Source organism: Cervus canadensis, chromosome 12, assembly GCF_019320065.1.
Source record: "Cervus canadensis isolate Bull #8, Minnesota chromosome 12, ASM1932006v1, whole genome shotgun sequence".
NCBI classification, from domain to species: Eukaryota; Metazoa; Chordata; class Mammalia; order Artiodactyla; family Cervidae; genus Cervus; species Cervus canadensis.
Window position 1 is genome coordinate 29,857,778 of NC_057397.1, and position 18,336 is coordinate 29,876,113.

Below are 18,336 nucleotides of genomic sequence, written 5' to 3' on the forward strand. Positions count from 1 at the left end.
GAACCATCGCCTTCACAGGTGAAGTTTGAGCAGACGCCCAATATTTCCCAGCAATGTGATTAATGCATCCTTGAAAACAGTGCTTGCGTCAGTCTTCTTTGGGGATCGCGGCAGACTATCGAATTTAAAATATCTTTAATGAAACCGTTCTTGTACATGTGACATAATTTCATCCTTTACCATATATTTAAAAATTGGAGCTACCAACAAGTACAGGGCTTTCCTGGTGGCTCAGTGGTAAAGAATCCACCTGTCAATGCAGTTTGATCCCTGGGTCAGGAAGATACCCTAGAGGAGGAAATGGCAACCCACTCTAGTATCTGCCTGGAGAATCCCCATGGCCAGAAGAGCCTGGCGGGCTACAGTCCTTGGGGTCGCAAAAGAGTCAGACACGACTTAGCGACTAAATAACAAACCTAGTACATAGTAACGGTGGCACTTACTTTATTTGAGTATAAAGTTCCACACACTTTAAGTTTATTAGTAACTCAGAGTAATCTCAGGTTTTCATCTCAATTCCCATTCGATAAATATAGTCAGATTTACACTTAAAGAAGCACATCAAAATACTGTGAGTTCAAAAAACGATTACTTTTGATGAATGAGAAAGCACATCTTTATTTCCCCAGAAAATTGTATGTAATAAGGAATAAAGCAATTGTAAAGGACTGTTTCAGATTCTATAAAGAAGCAGATCAAACAGGAATTGCAAAGGTTTTTCTTATATAATGAGACTGTAAAGCTACAAACCACAAAAAGATGATGTTGCCTAGTACTATAAAGGTAAAGAATGAAACGTTTCAGATCAGTGAAGGTTGAGTTTACTGGTTTTTTACAAACAAATTTTCTTTTACTTTCAAATTATGAAGAAGGTGAGGTTCACGTACATCATTTTTTGTCAGCAAGCTTTCAGATGCCTTCAAAGAGAGATTTCTGTATTGACAGAAAAAAGACAGCATTTAAATTATTTCAAAACTGAAAGTTATCCAAAACAGGTAGGAAACGTATATAATCCAGGACACATTAACAACAGTGAAGGCTAATGATTAGTTACTAAACTGAATCTTCTCAGGCTTTAAAGAAAGCAGAAACAAAGATTGTGCCCCTGAGGTAGGGAAGAATGAAGAAAATCTGTGAGTTGGGAGAGGTGTAGAAATAACAATATTGGAGGGAAAGTAGGGGCCAGGACTAGGGTAGGCAACTTAGGTGCTCAGGGCTCCTTATATTTTGCACCCTGGCATCTCACAAGCCTCCCCCTAGCCTAGACTGCTAGCGTCTTCTGCTGCTCTAGGAGTTGGGGTGAACGTGCAGGCACTTCACTGCTAATAATGACTGGCCAGTTGCCTGCTGAGTTGCCCAACAGGTTCGAAAGGACTGATGTAACAAGACCCGCCACCTCAGGCCACCCCCTTGTCTTGTCTGCCGCTCTAAGCAGCCTCTGAATCCTCTGATGACTCTAGTCCTAATTCCTGCAAGACTCCAGTATTTGCAATTAAAGTTGAAATGGAGAATAAACATCTTCAAATTTTCAACATTACATAAATTAGTAACAGGTATCTTTTTAAGTGCTAAGTGTATTACAGAAAGCACTTTTCTCATTTAGTCTTTACAAAAACCCTTTGAGGACCTTATAGTTGAGAAAATAAAGCTAAGAGAGTTGAAGTAAGTTGTCCAAGGTCACACAGCTGGTAAGTGGCAGAGACAGGATTCAAGCCAGGTAGATTGACCTTAACACTTGTGCTTTTTACCATACTATTTTATTTACTATTTGTAGGGATCTTCATTATTTGCAAAATATTTTTTTTTGTATCTTATCTCAGTAAAGAGCATTAACTTGAATCCCTATTAACAATCCAAATACTATTTTCATAGTACATCTTTCTTTGAAATTCTTGCCTAATCTGGTTTTAAAGTGCTATAGATTTTATTTCACTGAGTGTGATTAGGCCTTTTAAAAAGATATTTATTTGGCTGCATCAGGTCTTAGATGTGGCATGCAGAATCCTTATTTGCAGCATGTGTACTCTTTAAGTTGCAGCGTGTGAGATCTAGTTCCTTGCCAGGGATTCAAAGACTGCATTGGGAGTTTGGAGTCTTAGCCACTGGACCATCAGGGAAGTCCCAGTGTGATGTAGGTGTCAAAATCATGCTTATCTTTTTTTTAATATGTGTCAAATAGTTTGTTATCTTTATAATGTAAAATGATCACATATACCAGTGAAGAAAATATATTGTTTTGTTATCTATCTGCATCAGTGGGCTTTATACAGTTGGTGCTTTTTTCACCTTTCAACTATTTCCTTCATTGTTTAATTAAGGTATAATTTACAGACTTAAACTCAGTCCTTTGAGTATATAGTTCAGCAGTTTTGATAAAACATTTATAGTCATATAACTACTACCACAATAAAAATATGCAACATTTCATCACCCCCTCAAAACTCCCTTGTGTTGACCCTTCATAGTCAACCCCAGGTCCTCAGCAACTGTCTCTGCAGTTTTGCCTTTGCCAGTAGGTCATGGAATCATACACGTGTAGCCTTTTAAGTCTGGTGTCTTTCATTCAGCATATTGCTTCTGAGGTCTGTGTCATTTCATATATTGCTAGTTCATTCCTTTTTAATGCTGAGCAGTATTCCATTGTATGGATGTACCACAGTTTGTTTATCCATTCCCTGCTGAGGGACTTTTGGGTTGTTCCCAATTTTTGGTGATTCTTAGTAAGCCACTAAAAACATTAGGGTTCAGATTTTTGTGTGAGTATATGTTTTCATTTCACCTGGGGAAATACTTAGGAGTGGGACTGCTGAGTGTGTTGAGTGTGTGTTTAACTTTGTAAGAATATGTCAAACTATTTTCCAGATTGGCTGAACTATTCTTTTTGCATCCCCACCAGTAGTGCATGACAGTTCTGGTGGCTCCATGTCCTCGTTAGCATTCATTACTTGATTTTTTTTTTCTTTTTACCCACTGTAATGGACATTTTAAAAAAAATATTGATCCAATATTTACAACATTTTAAAAATCAGATGATTCCACAATCTAGATATCTTGCTTGCCAGATAATCTGATTTCCCAAGTTCAATTTGCCTGCCTGGCTGTAGTGTTTTGGAGCCGAGTAGCTACAGTTGCCTTTAGTTGGACAGCATGCTCTCCAGTTTACCTCAGTCACATTCTCACCTGCTTCCTTTACTTATTTTATCTGCTTTTACTTGAGGGTGTTTTTGAGACCCCCTGGCAATGTAATGTTTTTGAGACCCCCTGGCAGTGTAATTAAGAACTTGACTTTTGGAGTCAATGACCTGGATTCGTGTCCCAGCTCTGCCTCCTGGCAATCCTGTGACATTGGGCTCCTCTGACTGTGTTTCTCCAACACTCATTTTCCCTATGTACAAGTTGGGGCTGATAGTACTCTTATCTCAAAGGGTCCTACTGTGTTTTATAATTTGTTTGGGTAATGAAGACTAAGCTTTCAGAATAGACATTTTAAAATGAAAAATAATTAGTACAGTTCTTATAATTTACATAATTCTTGTTCATAGAGTAAGCCATTGACAGAGTTGAGACTAGACGTCACAAAAGCTAGCTTAGACTGTTCTAAAAAAAGTTTTGTTGCTGACTACTATTACTTTCTTTTTTCTTCTTTTTTTTTAGGGAGGTGGGTGTTTTCCTAATTTCAAAAGGGTTCTTTGAGAACTGCAAACCAAAATCTTAGCATTATATTACTGATGCATACAGTTATTTTGCATATAAAAGTTAGTTAGGCCGAGGCTGGACTTGAGATGGCAAAATTAAAAGTAGTTAGAGCTTTACAAATGAGTTTATATAAGATCATCCCAGAGTTTCATGACTAAAAGTATTATCTAAGTTTTAAAAAATTCTTCTTGAAGCACATAGGAGATCTGTTATTACAACTGTTCAAACATAGCATAGCCTTAACAGCAAATTATTTTTTATTGTTTTTAAAGGTCACTTTTTAACTCAAAGAAACCCAATGCTTTCATTTCTAACTAAAGTTAGTAGGTATTTTATAAATAGTTAAATAACATACAGTGAACATTTCCTATGAATTATAGGTCCCAGGGATTCACATTCTTTAAAGGTATCTGAACCTAAAGGCATTCTAACCCAGCTAGGAAGTTATTATTTTTACATTAACAGAAGGGATGGACTGACTCTATTGACATTACTTGGGCTTGAAAGATAGTTAATCAAGTAACAGTTTGCTCTTTTCATTGTACCATGCTGTGGGTACTGTATTCTCAGTGGATCTTATTTACAATGTATAAATGTGTTTAATGCCTATTTTTAAATTACTAAGGCTCAAATACCTCCTAGCCAGCTTGAAAAGAGAGGAAACATCTGTCAGAAGTATTTACTGTGACAAACAGAGAAAGAGGCAATAATTTGCACATTTTTTGTTCCATACCACATACTATTTTTAATTGAACAGTGAAGGCATTTGTTCAGAATCAGCCTTTAAATAAAAAAATAGTGTTGAACTAATCTTTAATTAAAGTGTACATTGATAGTATCAAGTTCAGTTTGGGGGTCAACAGCAACGTCAATGAGTCTGACTTTTTCCTCCCTGTAGGGAAGGCAGGCTTGTGTAAATATACATGAGCACAGACGGCATGCATTTATAAAGGAGGTGGAAAACATTCCCCTGTCATTGGACAGATGTTGCTTCACTGTGTTCTACATAGGACACAGGCACAGCTCTCAGTGTGTAAACCTTAAAGGAGTGTGTAAACCCTTAAAGGGGCTTATACTTCGAGAGTTTTGGAAGAAGCCTCTAAGGCTCCTTTCCACCTCTGATCAGGCTCCCCACCTTGAATCTTAAATGTAGACTGTAGGGGACTCTCCTGCTGATACCAGCTCATTAACCCTCTTTCAAGTAATTAAGGGAGGGAGTTGATTTAATCAACTTTTTAGAAACTAAAAATCTGTTCTTAAGAGCTGTGTATTTTAATGCTTTACTAACCTTCTAACTTTATTCTCATTGTCTCCTGGTGGTGGTGGTGGTGTAATTGCTAAGTTGTATCCTACTCTTGGGACTCCATGGGCTGTCTTGTAGCCTTACACTAAATTAGTAAAATGTTAGCAAGAGGCACACCCAAATAGTCTATTATCAAGAGCTTAATGCAATTCCATAGTAGGTTTGGTCACCTTTGATTGAAGGTATTAACTGGTGATATTTCCGTTTAATAAGACTTAAATCATTTGTGATAACCAGATCAATGTTTTGGCGTGCCCTCAGTGAAAATGTGCCCTGAGAAGATAAAAAATATTTAAAAGAAAATGTTGGGGCTTCCCTGGTGACTCAGGGGTAAAGAACCCACCTGCCAATGCAGGAGACATGGCTTTGATCCTGATCCTGGAGGATCCCACCTGCCGTGGAACAGCTAAGCCTGTGTGCCACAACTATTGAGCCTGTGCTGGAGAGCCTGGGAGCCCCGCCTACGGAAGCCTGTGCCCCTAGAGCCTGCGCTCCTCAAGGGAAGCCACCACAGTGAGGAGCCTGCTCGCTGCGGCTAGAGAGTAGCCCCCGCTCTCCGCAGCTAGTGGAAAGTTCACGCAGTGATGAAGACCCAGCATAGCCAAATATAAATAAATGAAAATACAAAATAAAACTTAAGAATCAGGATTGAACATAATCAGCTTCACTGACAGTGGCAAAAGCAGGACAATATATTCTCACAGGAACCCCTCTATGCTGGTGGTTTCTTTAGGGTAGCCTATCTCAACAGTACTTAGTATTGGTAGTTGAAAATGCATTTAGCTTGTGTTTAGCATTCCTAGTTAGGAACTAGGGTTTGTCAGTGCAGTCCTAGTGACTAGAGCTTTGTTTGGGGCTGCAGAATATATGGTACGTGCCACAGCTCACGTACTAACTAACTAACTGATCTAACAGTATGTGTGATAATGTACAGATATACCAATATTCTTTTCTGAGGCTGTGTCCATTTTTATTGTTTCCTCTTTCACCTTGATGATACACTAGCAAGACCTTTCAAAATGCTTGGCAAAGAAGCAAAACGCAAGAACACTGCTGTGGAATTGATGTTGAGTTATGTAAATCTTTAAGAAACTTGTGGGGTGCTATGAACAAACTTGCTATGGTTTGATGGCCATGATAGTGGACATAATCAGCTATGGCAAATTGACACACAGCTGTTGTGTGTGTGTGTGATTGGAGAGGAAGCAAGATCCAAACTAGGACTCCTTACTTATCCTATCGCCTCTCCCCAGATGAAGCATTTTCCAGACTTATAGGACTCTCTCCCCCTTAGGCCTCTCTCGACAAGCCTAAGCCACTCTTCAGGGAATGGGGGTAGCAGCACTGTTGTTCATGGGTCTTCTTCAGGTGGGCCCCATTAAGAAATGCTGAGTCACCATCCCTTGATTGGACCCTGCAGAGAGGGTCGCATGACAAACCCATGTGACCCTCATCAAGCAGTTCTGGAAAAAGGAAATCTATTCCAAAGCACATCTACTGGCTCTGATTACTCTCTTAATGAAATTTGCTATTGCCCTCTATTATAACATAGTGACTACTATGATATGACTGGGAAGATCAATAGAGCAATCACTGTATTGATTTTAAATGAAAAAAGTTGAATGAATAACTTATAGGATGTATGGGGATCTGGTGTATAAAGCCCATAGCATTTATCACAATATATATTAGTGGTATCACATTTGACTCTCACATTAGCTTGTTGCAAAATCTTTGCGGTCAGGAATATCTCATTTGAGTTTTTATTATACTGAGTACTGTCTGGTATATAGGAAGTGCCTGTTAGTTTTATGAATAAAGGAAGTTATTTTCTGGTATGATTTATCTTTACATTAAAGCAATAACATCGTTCATAAAACTGAAAAAAAACAAAAAACAATTTTCTTCTCATCAGGAGACTTAGAGCTGATTCATAATGAGCTAAATTACATATATGCCACCTGGGAAACCCATGTGTATATTCAAAGTTTAGAATTAGTGGTAAAGAACCCGCCTGCCAATGCAGGAGACCTAAGAATTGTGGATTTGATCCCTGGGTTGGGAAGATCCCCTGGAGGGCATGGCAGTCCACTCCAGTATTCTTGCCTGGAAAATCTCATGGACAGAGGAGCCTGGAGGGCTGAAGTCTATGTTGTCGAAAAGTGTCGGACATGACTGAAGGGCCTTAGCACACATGCGAGGTTAGAATAGTGATTCTTAAACTATTTTTTAGATCATATATCTCTTTGAGAATCTAATGAAACTTTTAATGAATCCTTCAGGGACCCCAAATTAAGAACGTTTGGGTTGGAGAAGTGGTGAAACTAGCCTGTCCCTGTCCTGCTGTGGCTTCTTCCTGCTTTCCACCACCAGATGCCCTCTACTCGCCAACGGGCCATCCATTACCGTCTCGGCCTCGGGCTCCTTTGCTGTTATCCCTGCTCATTCAGACATCTTTACCTGCTGCTTTTGGGAGTTGCCTGAGTCACCTGCCTTATTCCAGTTGACGTAGCTAGTCTGTGACTCCCAGCTCTTCCTGAACTACTGCAACTTAATGACTGTTTTGGCAGGTGAACAGTGAATTTTTTTTTTTTTTTTTTTGGTGCTTGGTCAAGAAGAATTGAGAACAGAGAACTAGAAGATGGATGGAGGACCTTTCTTCCTTTGTGTTGTTGACAGTGAAGGTGTCCCATCCTTCCCGCCAAAAGATAAATCACACAGAAGTATTTGAAAGAACCTACCCCGTGTCTTCAATAATTTTAGGGTTATCTTCTTGGGAGCTTTCTGGAGATGCATTTCCATTTGGAAGAAATCTCTGTATATCAGAGAAAAAAACTAATTTTGGCTTACCCACCCGTGGGTAATAAACGGGAACTATGTGATGCACTGTTTCAAAGTTACCTGTAGTGTACAAAGAATTAAAAGCATTCTGCTTTGAAATTAATAACTAAATTGTAAACATGACATAGAACAGCATTAGACTATCTAAAATTATATTTTGAGAAATGGAATTAAATATGATTAAATAGTTTCATAGCAAAACCAATAAAAAGTTAATGTCCAAGGTAAAAATATGACAGATTTTCATACATGAGAACCCACACAGGAAAATTCATGGTCAACTCTCATAGACAAAATGGGTATACCTAAATTAATTAATATTAACTACCCTTGCATTTTGCTGTTATGTGTTTATTTTTTCAGTGTGTTTAACCTTGAGGGAGTAGATTAGTCAATTACAGTTTTTGTAATCTGTTCATACCTTATTTCCACACTTAACATTATTTCCCTGTTTATAGATCCTCATCCCTTTCTAGCAATGATTTTTCTTTTAAGTGGAAACTGCCTTATTCACCTCTAATTCTCAGAGCTTAGCATAGTCTTGGGCATATCCATGGTGCTCAACAAGTATCTATTAAATGAATAAATGAATATTTTCATCAAAATGCTACAAAAGTAAATGCTGAAAGTTATTAAGATATTTTGAACTTTGTTAAAGTGTTTGACTACTTCCGATTTTGAGACTGTATTTAGGACAAGATTTTTTATTGTAAGATCCTTGAAGTTTAAAGACATAATCCCTATAATTTTATTATTATAGAGCTCCAAATTTACAGGGCTACCAAAAATATGTAAAAGTTCAGGAAATTAAAAAAATGACCATCTTCCTAAGAATTCCTCTTCATTTACAATGTATTTGGTTGTGCAGAGGTATCTTTAAATGGTTCAGATTAGCTCTTCTAAAATCCTGAAGGTATACTGTAGATTTAAAAAAGCACAATATATCTTCTAGACTTTAATTCATGCTTTCCATTTCTCCTGAGCAGCAATAACAGAGACTTTACATAAAGACCATTGTGCAAGCTATTGGCCAGGTGAATAGTTATTGTGTGTTACATGCATGTGTCCAGGGATGTCACCAGTTGTAAGCCTGGGAGGCTCAGGAACTGTGACATTTGTTTGCAAAGGGTTGACAGAAGCATGTAGGTGACAAGCAAGAATGATATCTACAAATGGCCAAGAGAAAATAACTAAGTACTCCTGAGGAAAGGGCTTCTCTGGTGGCTCAGCTGGAAAGAATTCGCCTGCAGTGCAGGAGCCACAGGATGTTCACTGTATAATCTCTGGGTCAGGGAGATCCCCTGGAGGAGGGCGTGGCAACCCACTCCAGTATTCTTGCCTGGAAAACCCTATGGACTGAGGAAGCTGGCAGGCTACAGTCCACGTAGTCACAAAGAGTCGGACTTAGCACACGCCTGAGGCAAACTCAGATAATTTCTATTGGCAGGTAGTCAGCTTTCAATTTAAATTTGATTTAATTGACCTTAGAGTCTATTTTTCAATAGAGTAAATAAAATAATCTATTTGAATACTTATAAAATTTCAAAGTCCTTTCATAATATAGTCTCATTTTTCTCCCTAGTTTCTTTGTATTTGCAAAAATTATATGTTTACATATCATATATTTATACATTTGGAGATTTTTCTAAATTCCTGCCAAACCAGAGTGAATTTCTAAGTAGGGCAGACATTATTGTCATGCCCAAGCATGAGTCGTCCACCAGTCATCAATAGAGTACTCACTAGAAACCATAGCTCTTTGATAAAGTCAGATAACTTTGATTAATTACTGGGCTTCCCTGGTGTTTCAGATGGTAAAGAATCTGCCTGCAATGGGGGAGACCCAGGTTCAGTCCCTGGGTTGGGAAGAGATTCCCCTGGAGAAGGGCATGGCAACCCACTCCAGTATTCTTGCCTGGAGAGGAGCCTGGCAGGCTACAGTCCATGGGATTGCAAAGAGTTGGACATGACTGACCAACTAACATTTTTACTTTCACTTCTGCTATCTTTGTGACCTGAGACAAGTTATCTCATCTTTCTAAAACTCAGCTTTCTCAGCTGTAAAATGGATATAATTTTTCCCACAAGGTAAAATGATTAAAGCAGTAATGCAAATAAATATCTGAAATGATTGGCACAATAGATATTAGTTCTATTTTCTTCCCTTGCCCCTCTTTTTGACTTCCTAGACTGGAGTGCTTTCCATTTTAAATTATTAATGGTTATCATGATAGCAACTACAATAAGGTATGAAATGACGCTTCTGTACTATGTAGCATTCCATATGGCTTTTCAAAAAAAAATTGTGGTAAGAACACAACATGGAATCTACCCTGTTACTGTTTTAAGTGTACAGTAAATGTATTATTGTTGACTCTAGGTACAACTTTGTGGGCTTCCCAGGTGGTGCTAGTGGTAAAGAACTGCTTGTCAGTGCAGGATACGTAAGAGACATGGGTTTAATCTTTGGGTTGGGAAGATCCTCTGGAGAAGGGCATGGCAACCCACTCTACTATTTCTGCCTGGAGAATCCCTTGGACAGAGGAGCCTGGTGGGCTATGGTCCATAGGGTTGCAAAGAGTTGGACACGACTGAAGCGACTTAGCACGCATGCACAACTTTGTAAAGCATATCTCTAGAGCTTATTCATTTTGCTTGACTGAAACTTTATATCTATTGATTAGTAACTCCCCATTACCCTCCCACCCACAGCCCTGGGCAGCCACCATTCTACTCTTTGATTTTATGAAATAGATTATTTTAGATACCTCATATATGTGGAATTATGCACTATTTGTCTTTCTGGAACTGGCTTATTTTATTTAGCATAATATCCTCAAGGTTCATCCACATTGTTTCATATTACAGAATTTCCCTTTTTTTTAAAGGCTGAAATAGCATTCAGTTGCTTGTATATACCTTATTTTCTTTATCCATTCATTTGTCAGTGGACATTTAGGTCTCTACATCTTGGCTATTATGAATAGTACTGCAATGAACATAGGAGTGTTAACATCTCTTCAAGATCCTCATTTCAGTTCTTTTAGATAAATACTTAGAAGTGGGATTGCTGGATCATATGGTTGTTCTATTTCTAAATCTTGAGGCACTGCCATACTTTTTTTCATGTTGGTTGCACCATTTTGCATTCCCACTGACAGTATGCAAGGGTTCCACTTTTATCCACATCCTCACCTACATTTGTTGTTGTTTTGTCATATGATAATAGTTTTTCTGACAGGTATGAGGAAATACCTCATTGTCGTTTTGATTTGCCTTTCCCGGTTAATTAGTGACATTGAACATTTAAAAAATATACCCATTGGCCATTTGTAGTTTTTCTTTGGAAATATGTCTGTTGGAAATGCTGTTGGGAAAATGGCATCAATTAACTTGCTCAACAAAGAGTTGCCACAAATCTTCTATTTGTATAAAACGTAGTATCAGGGAAGTGCTATAAAGTGCAATCAAAAAATGTGTGCCTGAAATTATTTATTTATTTATTGAAATGTAGTTGATGCATAATATCTTGTTAGCTTCAGGAGTATTACATAGTGATTTGACATTTATATCATTGTAAAATGATGACCACCATATGCCTAGTAGCTCCAATACTTTGGCTGCCTGATGGGAAGAGCCGACTCATTGGAAAAGACACTGTTGCTGAGAAATAGAGGGCAGGAGGAGCAGGGGGCAACAGAGGATGAGATGGTTGGATGGCATCACCGACTCAGTGGATATGAGTTTGAGCAAACTCTGAGAGATAGTAAAGGGCAGGGAAGCCTGGTGTGCTGCAGTCCATGGGGTCACAAAGAGTTGGATACAACTTAGTTGACTGAACAACAACAACAAATAAGCCTAGTAACCATATGTCCTCATCCAAAGTTATTGTAATATTGTTGAGCATATTCTTTGTGCTCTATGTTCTGTCCCTGTGGCTTATTTATTTTATAACTGGAAGTTTACCTTTTAATCCCCTCACCTATTTCATCCTATTCCTCCTGGCAACCACTCTTCTGTATGAGTCTGTTTTCATTGCCTTGTTTTTTAGATTCCACATATGAGATCAGTGTTGGCCTTTCTCTTTTTGACTTATTTTACTTGGCATAATACCTTCTATATCCACCCATGTTGTCACAAGTGGTAAGATACTATAATGGCTGAGTAATATTCCATTGTATATATCACATCTTCTTCATCCATTCCTCCATACCCAGAAGTGAAATTACTGGATCACATGATCACATGATCTGTTCTATTTTTAATTTTTTGAGGCACCTCCATACTGTTTACCTTGGTGGTTGCACCAATTTACAGTCCTACCAACCGTGCACCAGGGTTCCCTTTTCTCCACATCCTTGTCAACACTTGTAATTTGCCTTTTTGATAATTGCCATTCTGACAGGTGTAAGGTGATATCTCATTGTGGTTTTGATTTGCATTTCTCTGATGATTAGTGATGCTGAGCATCTTTTTATTTGTCTGTTGACTGTCTGTATGTCTTCTTTGGGGAAAATGTCTATTCAGGTCCTCTGCTCATTGTTTCATTGGGTTACTTGTTTTTCTGATACTAAGTTGCGTGAGTTCTTTATGTATTTTGGATATTAACCCCTTGTACATCCTGTTGTTTGTAGATTTCTTCTCTCATTCACTAGGCTGTCTTTTCACCAGGTTGGTAAGTCTCCTTCACTTTGTAAAATCATTAGGTTGTCTTCTCACCAGGTTGGTAAGTCTCCTTCACTTTGTAAAAGCTTTTGAGTTTGGTGTAATCCCATTTGTTTTCGTTTCCCTTGCCTGAGGAGACAGATTCAAAAAAATATTCATTGCCTATATTTTCTTCTAGGAGTTTTGTGGTTTCAGCTTTTACATGGAGTAAACCTTTAATCCATTTTGAGAGTGTTTTTGTGCATGGTGTGAGAAACCGGTCCAGTTTGATTCTTTCACAGGTAGCTGTCTAGAGTTCCTCACACCATTTAATGAAGAGGCTGTCTTTTCTCCATTGCGTATTCTTGCCTTCTTTGTTGTAAATTAATTGGCTGTATAGTCATGAGTTTATTTCTGGTCTCTCTATTCTGTTCCGTTGATCTATGTGTCTTATTTTTGTGCCAGTACAACACTGTCCTGATTACTGTTGGTGTTTAGTCACCAAGTCATGTTCAACTCTTTGTGACTCCATGGACTGCAGCATACCAGGCTTCCCTGTCCTTCACAATCTCCCAGAGTTTGCTCAAACTCATGTCCTCTGAGTCAGTGATGCCATCCAACCATCTTATCCTCTGCTGTCCTCTTCTCCTCTTGCCTTCAGTCTTTCCCAACATCAGGGTCTTTCCCAATGAGTCAGTTCTTCGGATGAGGCAGCCAAAGTATTGGAGCTTTAGCTTCAGTATCAGTCCTTCCAATGAATATTCAGGACTGACTTCCTTTAGGATTGACGGGTTTGACCTTGATTACTGTAGCTTTGTAGTATATAGCTGACCCTTGAATGACAAGTGTGAACTCCTCAGGTCCACTTTTATGTGGATTTTTTTCTATAGTATATACTACAGTATTACATGATCTGAGGTTGGATGAATCCTCAGATGTGGAACCAAAGATAGGGAGGGCTAACTGTAAAATTACATGCAGATTTTTGAGATTGGGGAGGGTTGGTGCCCCTAACCTCCTCATTGCTCAGGGTTCAATTGTAACTTGAAAACGGAGCATGATCCCTCCAGTTTTATTGATCTTCCTCAACGTTGCTTTGGTTGTACTTTGGCATCTTTACTGAAAACAGGTAAATCCTTACCCTGAATCTAGTTTTGCCCTTCACAGCCAACCACGTATAAGCAGAGAGGGGGAAGTGCCTCTTGTCCAGTTTATAGGTTTCAAATCTTGAGAAATTCATATTGCCAATACAGTATCATCACTCATGTGAGATAAAAGTAACAGTTCATATTCAGTGGATACAATATGGCAAAATCATCAGAGCTTTCCATCGCCTTCTCTTCACCGCAGCCTCCTTGTCCTAGAGTGATGGAGCTCCTAGGATATGCTGTCTATGTATAAAGCCACCCTACACTGTTTTAGTTCCTCTTTCCCTGTTCGCCTGGTCTCACTTCTTCCTATGTCTCTATCCCCTGTTAGTTGTGGACTAGAAAACGAACATGGAACAGAGGAAGTGGCTCATTCCAATGTTGTTGACTACAGAATTGGTGAAGAGTGAATTCTAGGATACTCCCCAATATGATAAAGATGATTATTACACATTACACTTAGCTGCAGTTAGTTTCATTAGTTAAGCTATACTTGGGAGGTTGCCATATCCTTGTAACGCTACCTTAGGCATATTATAATCAAAATATTCAAATGATAGGGTACGTATTTAAGAACGGGGACAGGCCACCGAGTATAGGCCACATATATGATTGTGATACATCTTTATTTTTTATCCTGATGAAAAACATGATTTTTGTGCTGTTACTAAATGAATATACTTGTAACTTCAGTTTCACAAGTTATACAGCTGATTGTTGTTTCACTATTTAGATAGCTAGTATCATGCACTTTAAAAAAAATTATGACTGCACTGGGTCTTCATTGCACCAACCACATGGACTGTTCCTTATGGCATGGGCTCAGTAGTTGTGGCACGCAGGCTTCTCTAGTTGCCATGCGTGGGCTTAGTTGCAGTACATGAGATCTTAGTTCCCTGACCAGGGATGGAATCCGGGCCCCCTGCATTGGGAGCGTGGAATCTTATCCACTGGACCACCAGGGAAGTCCCCATGCACTTTTGCAAGATATAAAATCATACATTTTCCCCACCCTCATGGCTCTCTGTTTATATAGCCAACATAATTATAACTCAGTATGAACTAAACATAGCTTTTTTTTTATAGTAGCTACCACTTTCATATATAAACATTGTAGGAAAATTTTTCTAGAAATTGTAATCAAGTTGAAAAAAGCCCATAAAAAAATGAAACAAACTCTCCTAATTTTTGGCATTTTTTTTTGTTGTTGAGTATAATATTCCTTTTGCTGGTAGGAATGATCAACTAATGAATGACAGCCTACTTACTGTTGCATGAGTTACGTGTATCCTCGTTCTTACTGTTCTTTTTCTTGCTGGTTTTCTTGGCATCTTTGGATGCTTTCCAATTCATTAGGAATTGTCTTTCCATGTTTTTAATTTCTTTCCCATCAAGGAATTCTAGAGAAAAACAATATATATGTTTAAAATATAATATATACATGTTATAAATGTTATATATCAGTACAACATAAATATTACTATATAATACATAAATGTTATAATACATATACAATATATATACCACTGGTTTAGGGCGTATGAACTAAAGTTACACTCTAGACTGAAATAAATTTATTTTTAAAATACCTTATTCATATAACCTCTTATATTTGTATAACTTCTGTTGAGCTTTTTTTAAAATTATTTTTTCTGATTTCAAAAAGAATATGTGCTTTTTATAAACAACTGAAATGTGATGGCAGAAACATAATATGACTCCATAATTACTATCCATATCTCTCCTTTCCATGACTAACAAAGATAATCACTATAAACAATTAGATGTCTGGTTGCCCTTCTTGAAGCATAAGTTACATTGTTATTTTACAAAACAAAAATGTCATGCTTAACAAAAGTTAAATATTTAATAATTTTATGGTTATTCATAGAAAAAGAAAAGTATATTTTATGTTAATGTCAATAAGAAGTTTTATATATGTAATGTATTTTAAAAGTATGTACATTAAGATATAGGAAATAATACGAATAATTCACATAGCTGGCTTCTTTAGTCTACAAATTGAAATTTCAGCTATTTTAACATTTATTCCTTTTAAAAAGTTTTGAAAATTGAGCATATTCAGTTACACAAATAATTTTTGTATGTTGTGTGTATGATATTTGGAAAATTCAAAGAAATGGAAAAAAAAAAAACATTACCTGTATTTCACAACCAGAAATAATCACTGAAAACCACTGATAATACTTTAGTATATTTCTTAGCATTGTTTTGTTTTCCAGGTATGTACCATGTATATATTGTGTATTATATAGAAATGGAACTCTCTATACAGTATTACATCCTACTTTTTAATATTATATTGTGAACATTTTATCATGTCTTTCTTTAAAGACAATTTTTAATGAATGATAGTATTCTAGATATAAATATACAAGTAATTTACTTTAAAAATATAACTAATATACATGATCGTTCTTCCTGTGTGTTCTCTGTTTCCTACTCTTGGCTGATGGGGTAAAGGATAGGCAGGGTGTGATCCTCCCCTATGTGTTTTGAAAAATCGTCTTGGATGTTTTTGATACACCTCCTGTCAACCCCTCCTTCCCTCAAGAGAAGCACTGTACTAGCGTTGTGATTAACCAAGGGTTACTACAGCCATGAACTTTGAAGTGGTTTTGCTATGTTAGTTTTTATACTCAAGTACAGCATGTCAGGTGGTGCTAGTGGTAAAGAAAGTGAAAGTGAAAGTCGCTCAGTTGAGTCCAACTCTTTGCGACCCCATGGACTGTATAGTCCCTGGAATTCTCCAGGCCAGAATATTGGTGTGGGTAGCCTTTCCTTTCTCCAGGGGATCTTCCCAACCCAGGGTTTGAACCCAGGTCTCCCACATTGCAGGTGGATTCTTTACTAGCTGAGCCACAAGAGAAGCCTGAGAATACTGTAAAGAATCCGCCTGCAGATACAGGAGATGTAAGAGACATTGGTTTGATCCCTGGGTCAGGAAGATAGTCTGGAGGAAGGCATGGAAACCCACTCCAATATTCTTGCCTGGAGAATCCTATGGACAGAGGAGCCTGGTGGGCTACATTTCATGGGGTTGCAAAAAGTCGGACATGACTGAAGTGACTTTGCATGCATGCATGCACGCACAGCATGTCATAGAAACTCTCCCACAGTCTCCTCTGTGAGAGGGCAGTGCTTATCCTTCTGATACTGTGTAAGCTGGTCCTTATTGAAGAGCACCGGTCCATTTCCCCTTATATAGTGCATATTCAGGAGTGTTATTATTTGTACTCCCTACTTTGCTCCCATTTCAAATGAAAGGAACTCCTGTATGTTCTTAAGGTGCCATTTGGCAAATGTCAAGCAATGAAAACTTTGATCAGTTTTACCTACAGAACCAAGAGTCTCGAGGGATCTTCGGAGGATTTGTGCCAATGAAAACTTGGCAAAAGGTCAGCAAGTTGTACACATTTATGACTAAATACTTTTTGTTGGTAACAGCCACATTTTCTTTTTTAAAGAAAGTGTTTGATATCTTCATTATTTCTGAACAGAAGATATTTTTTCATGTTTTATTTCTCAATTTTAACTTTTGTTCTTATTAAAATATCAAATTTAAAGTTGACCATTTTTGTAGGTCCAGATGTTATATTCAAATTTCTGAAGGTTTGCTGATACATTAACTAAAGAGTTAAACAGGTCTCTTTCTCTAGGAAAATTATATTAATATAATAGAAACATGTACCCAGTGATTTGGACACCAATATCAGTCTGTCTCTGTATTTTGGTTTGAGACAAACAGGATTTCTATTTAGATCCATTTTCCACAGCTTCATCAACTTGTTCAGTAAAAACTCCAAATCCTATAATTAGAGGAGAAAAAAGTAAGACACAGGTATTTCATACTTATCAATATTTTTTTCATGTCAGTAACTGTTTTTAAAGGTACTTACTGTTTTCCATGGAGTTCTAGCTCAGTGCCAGGTACTTAGATGATGTACAATAAATCTTTTTTTGATGAAATAGTCTGTAGTAATAATAGAAAGGGCTAAAGATGAGGCAAAAAATAAGGTCCTGAGTTGGGGACCACAGAATTGTACTCTGTCACACTAGTTTAAATGGACCCAACTTGTATCTCAGGAAACACTTTGCCTTTCTGGCTATCCATGCTATAGAAGATGCCCTGTTCTTAGCAGAGTTTATGGAAGTTTACAGATTAAGGCCATTATGGAGTAGTAAGCAAGCATCCATTGACATTGCAAGCAATGTAGTTGCTTTTCCTTTTTTAAAACCTAAAAAAAATGTATCAAAGGGAGAAAATGGAGAAAAAAAATCCCATGTGTGTTTATTACCCAAAGATCACTTTAAAAATATTTATTTTTGGCTATTCTGGGTCTTTGTTGCTGAGTATAGGCTTTCGCTAGTTGCTGTGAGCAGAGGCTACTCTAGTTGCGGTTGGCAGGTTTCTCATTGTGGTGGCGTCTCTTGTTGTGGAGCACAGGCTCTAGGGCACACAGGCTTCAGTAGTTGCAGCATACGGGCTCAGTAGTTTCGACTCACCAGCTCTAGAGCATAGTTTCAGTAGTTGTGGTACACGGGCTTAGCTGCCCTGTGGCATGTGGAATCTTCCAAGACCAGGGATCAAACTGGTGTGCCCTGCACTGTCAGGCAGATTCCCAACCGCTGAACCACCAGGGAAGTCCCAAAGATCACTTTTAATGTGTTATGTATCCTTCT

General features: G+C 37.9%; 1 protein-coding gene across 2 annotated transcripts in view; it reads right to left on the minus strand.

The window, feature by feature from the left end:
- Positions 1–576: 576 nt before the first annotated feature.
- The window catches only part of PPP1R42 (protein phosphatase 1 regulatory subunit 42), a 40,777-nt gene continuing 23,017 nt past the window's right edge, over positions 577–18,336 (minus strand). Inside the window, exons 6-9 of one of the 2 annotated variants that reach the window (XM_043483600.1) lie at positions 17,345–17,462; positions 14,901–15,032; positions 7,741–7,900; positions 577–933 (exon numbers count right to left, since the gene is read on the minus strand). In XM_043483600.1, coding sequence (XP_043339535.1) covers positions 822–933; positions 7,741–7,900; positions 14,901–15,032; positions 17,345–17,462 — 522 coding nt within the window. In that variant the 3' untranslated portion in view covers positions 577–821. The remainder of the gene's footprint in view (positions 934–7,740; positions 7,901–14,900; positions 15,033–17,344; positions 17,463–18,336) is intronic. The other variant, XM_043483601.1, reaches the window with a different exon arrangement.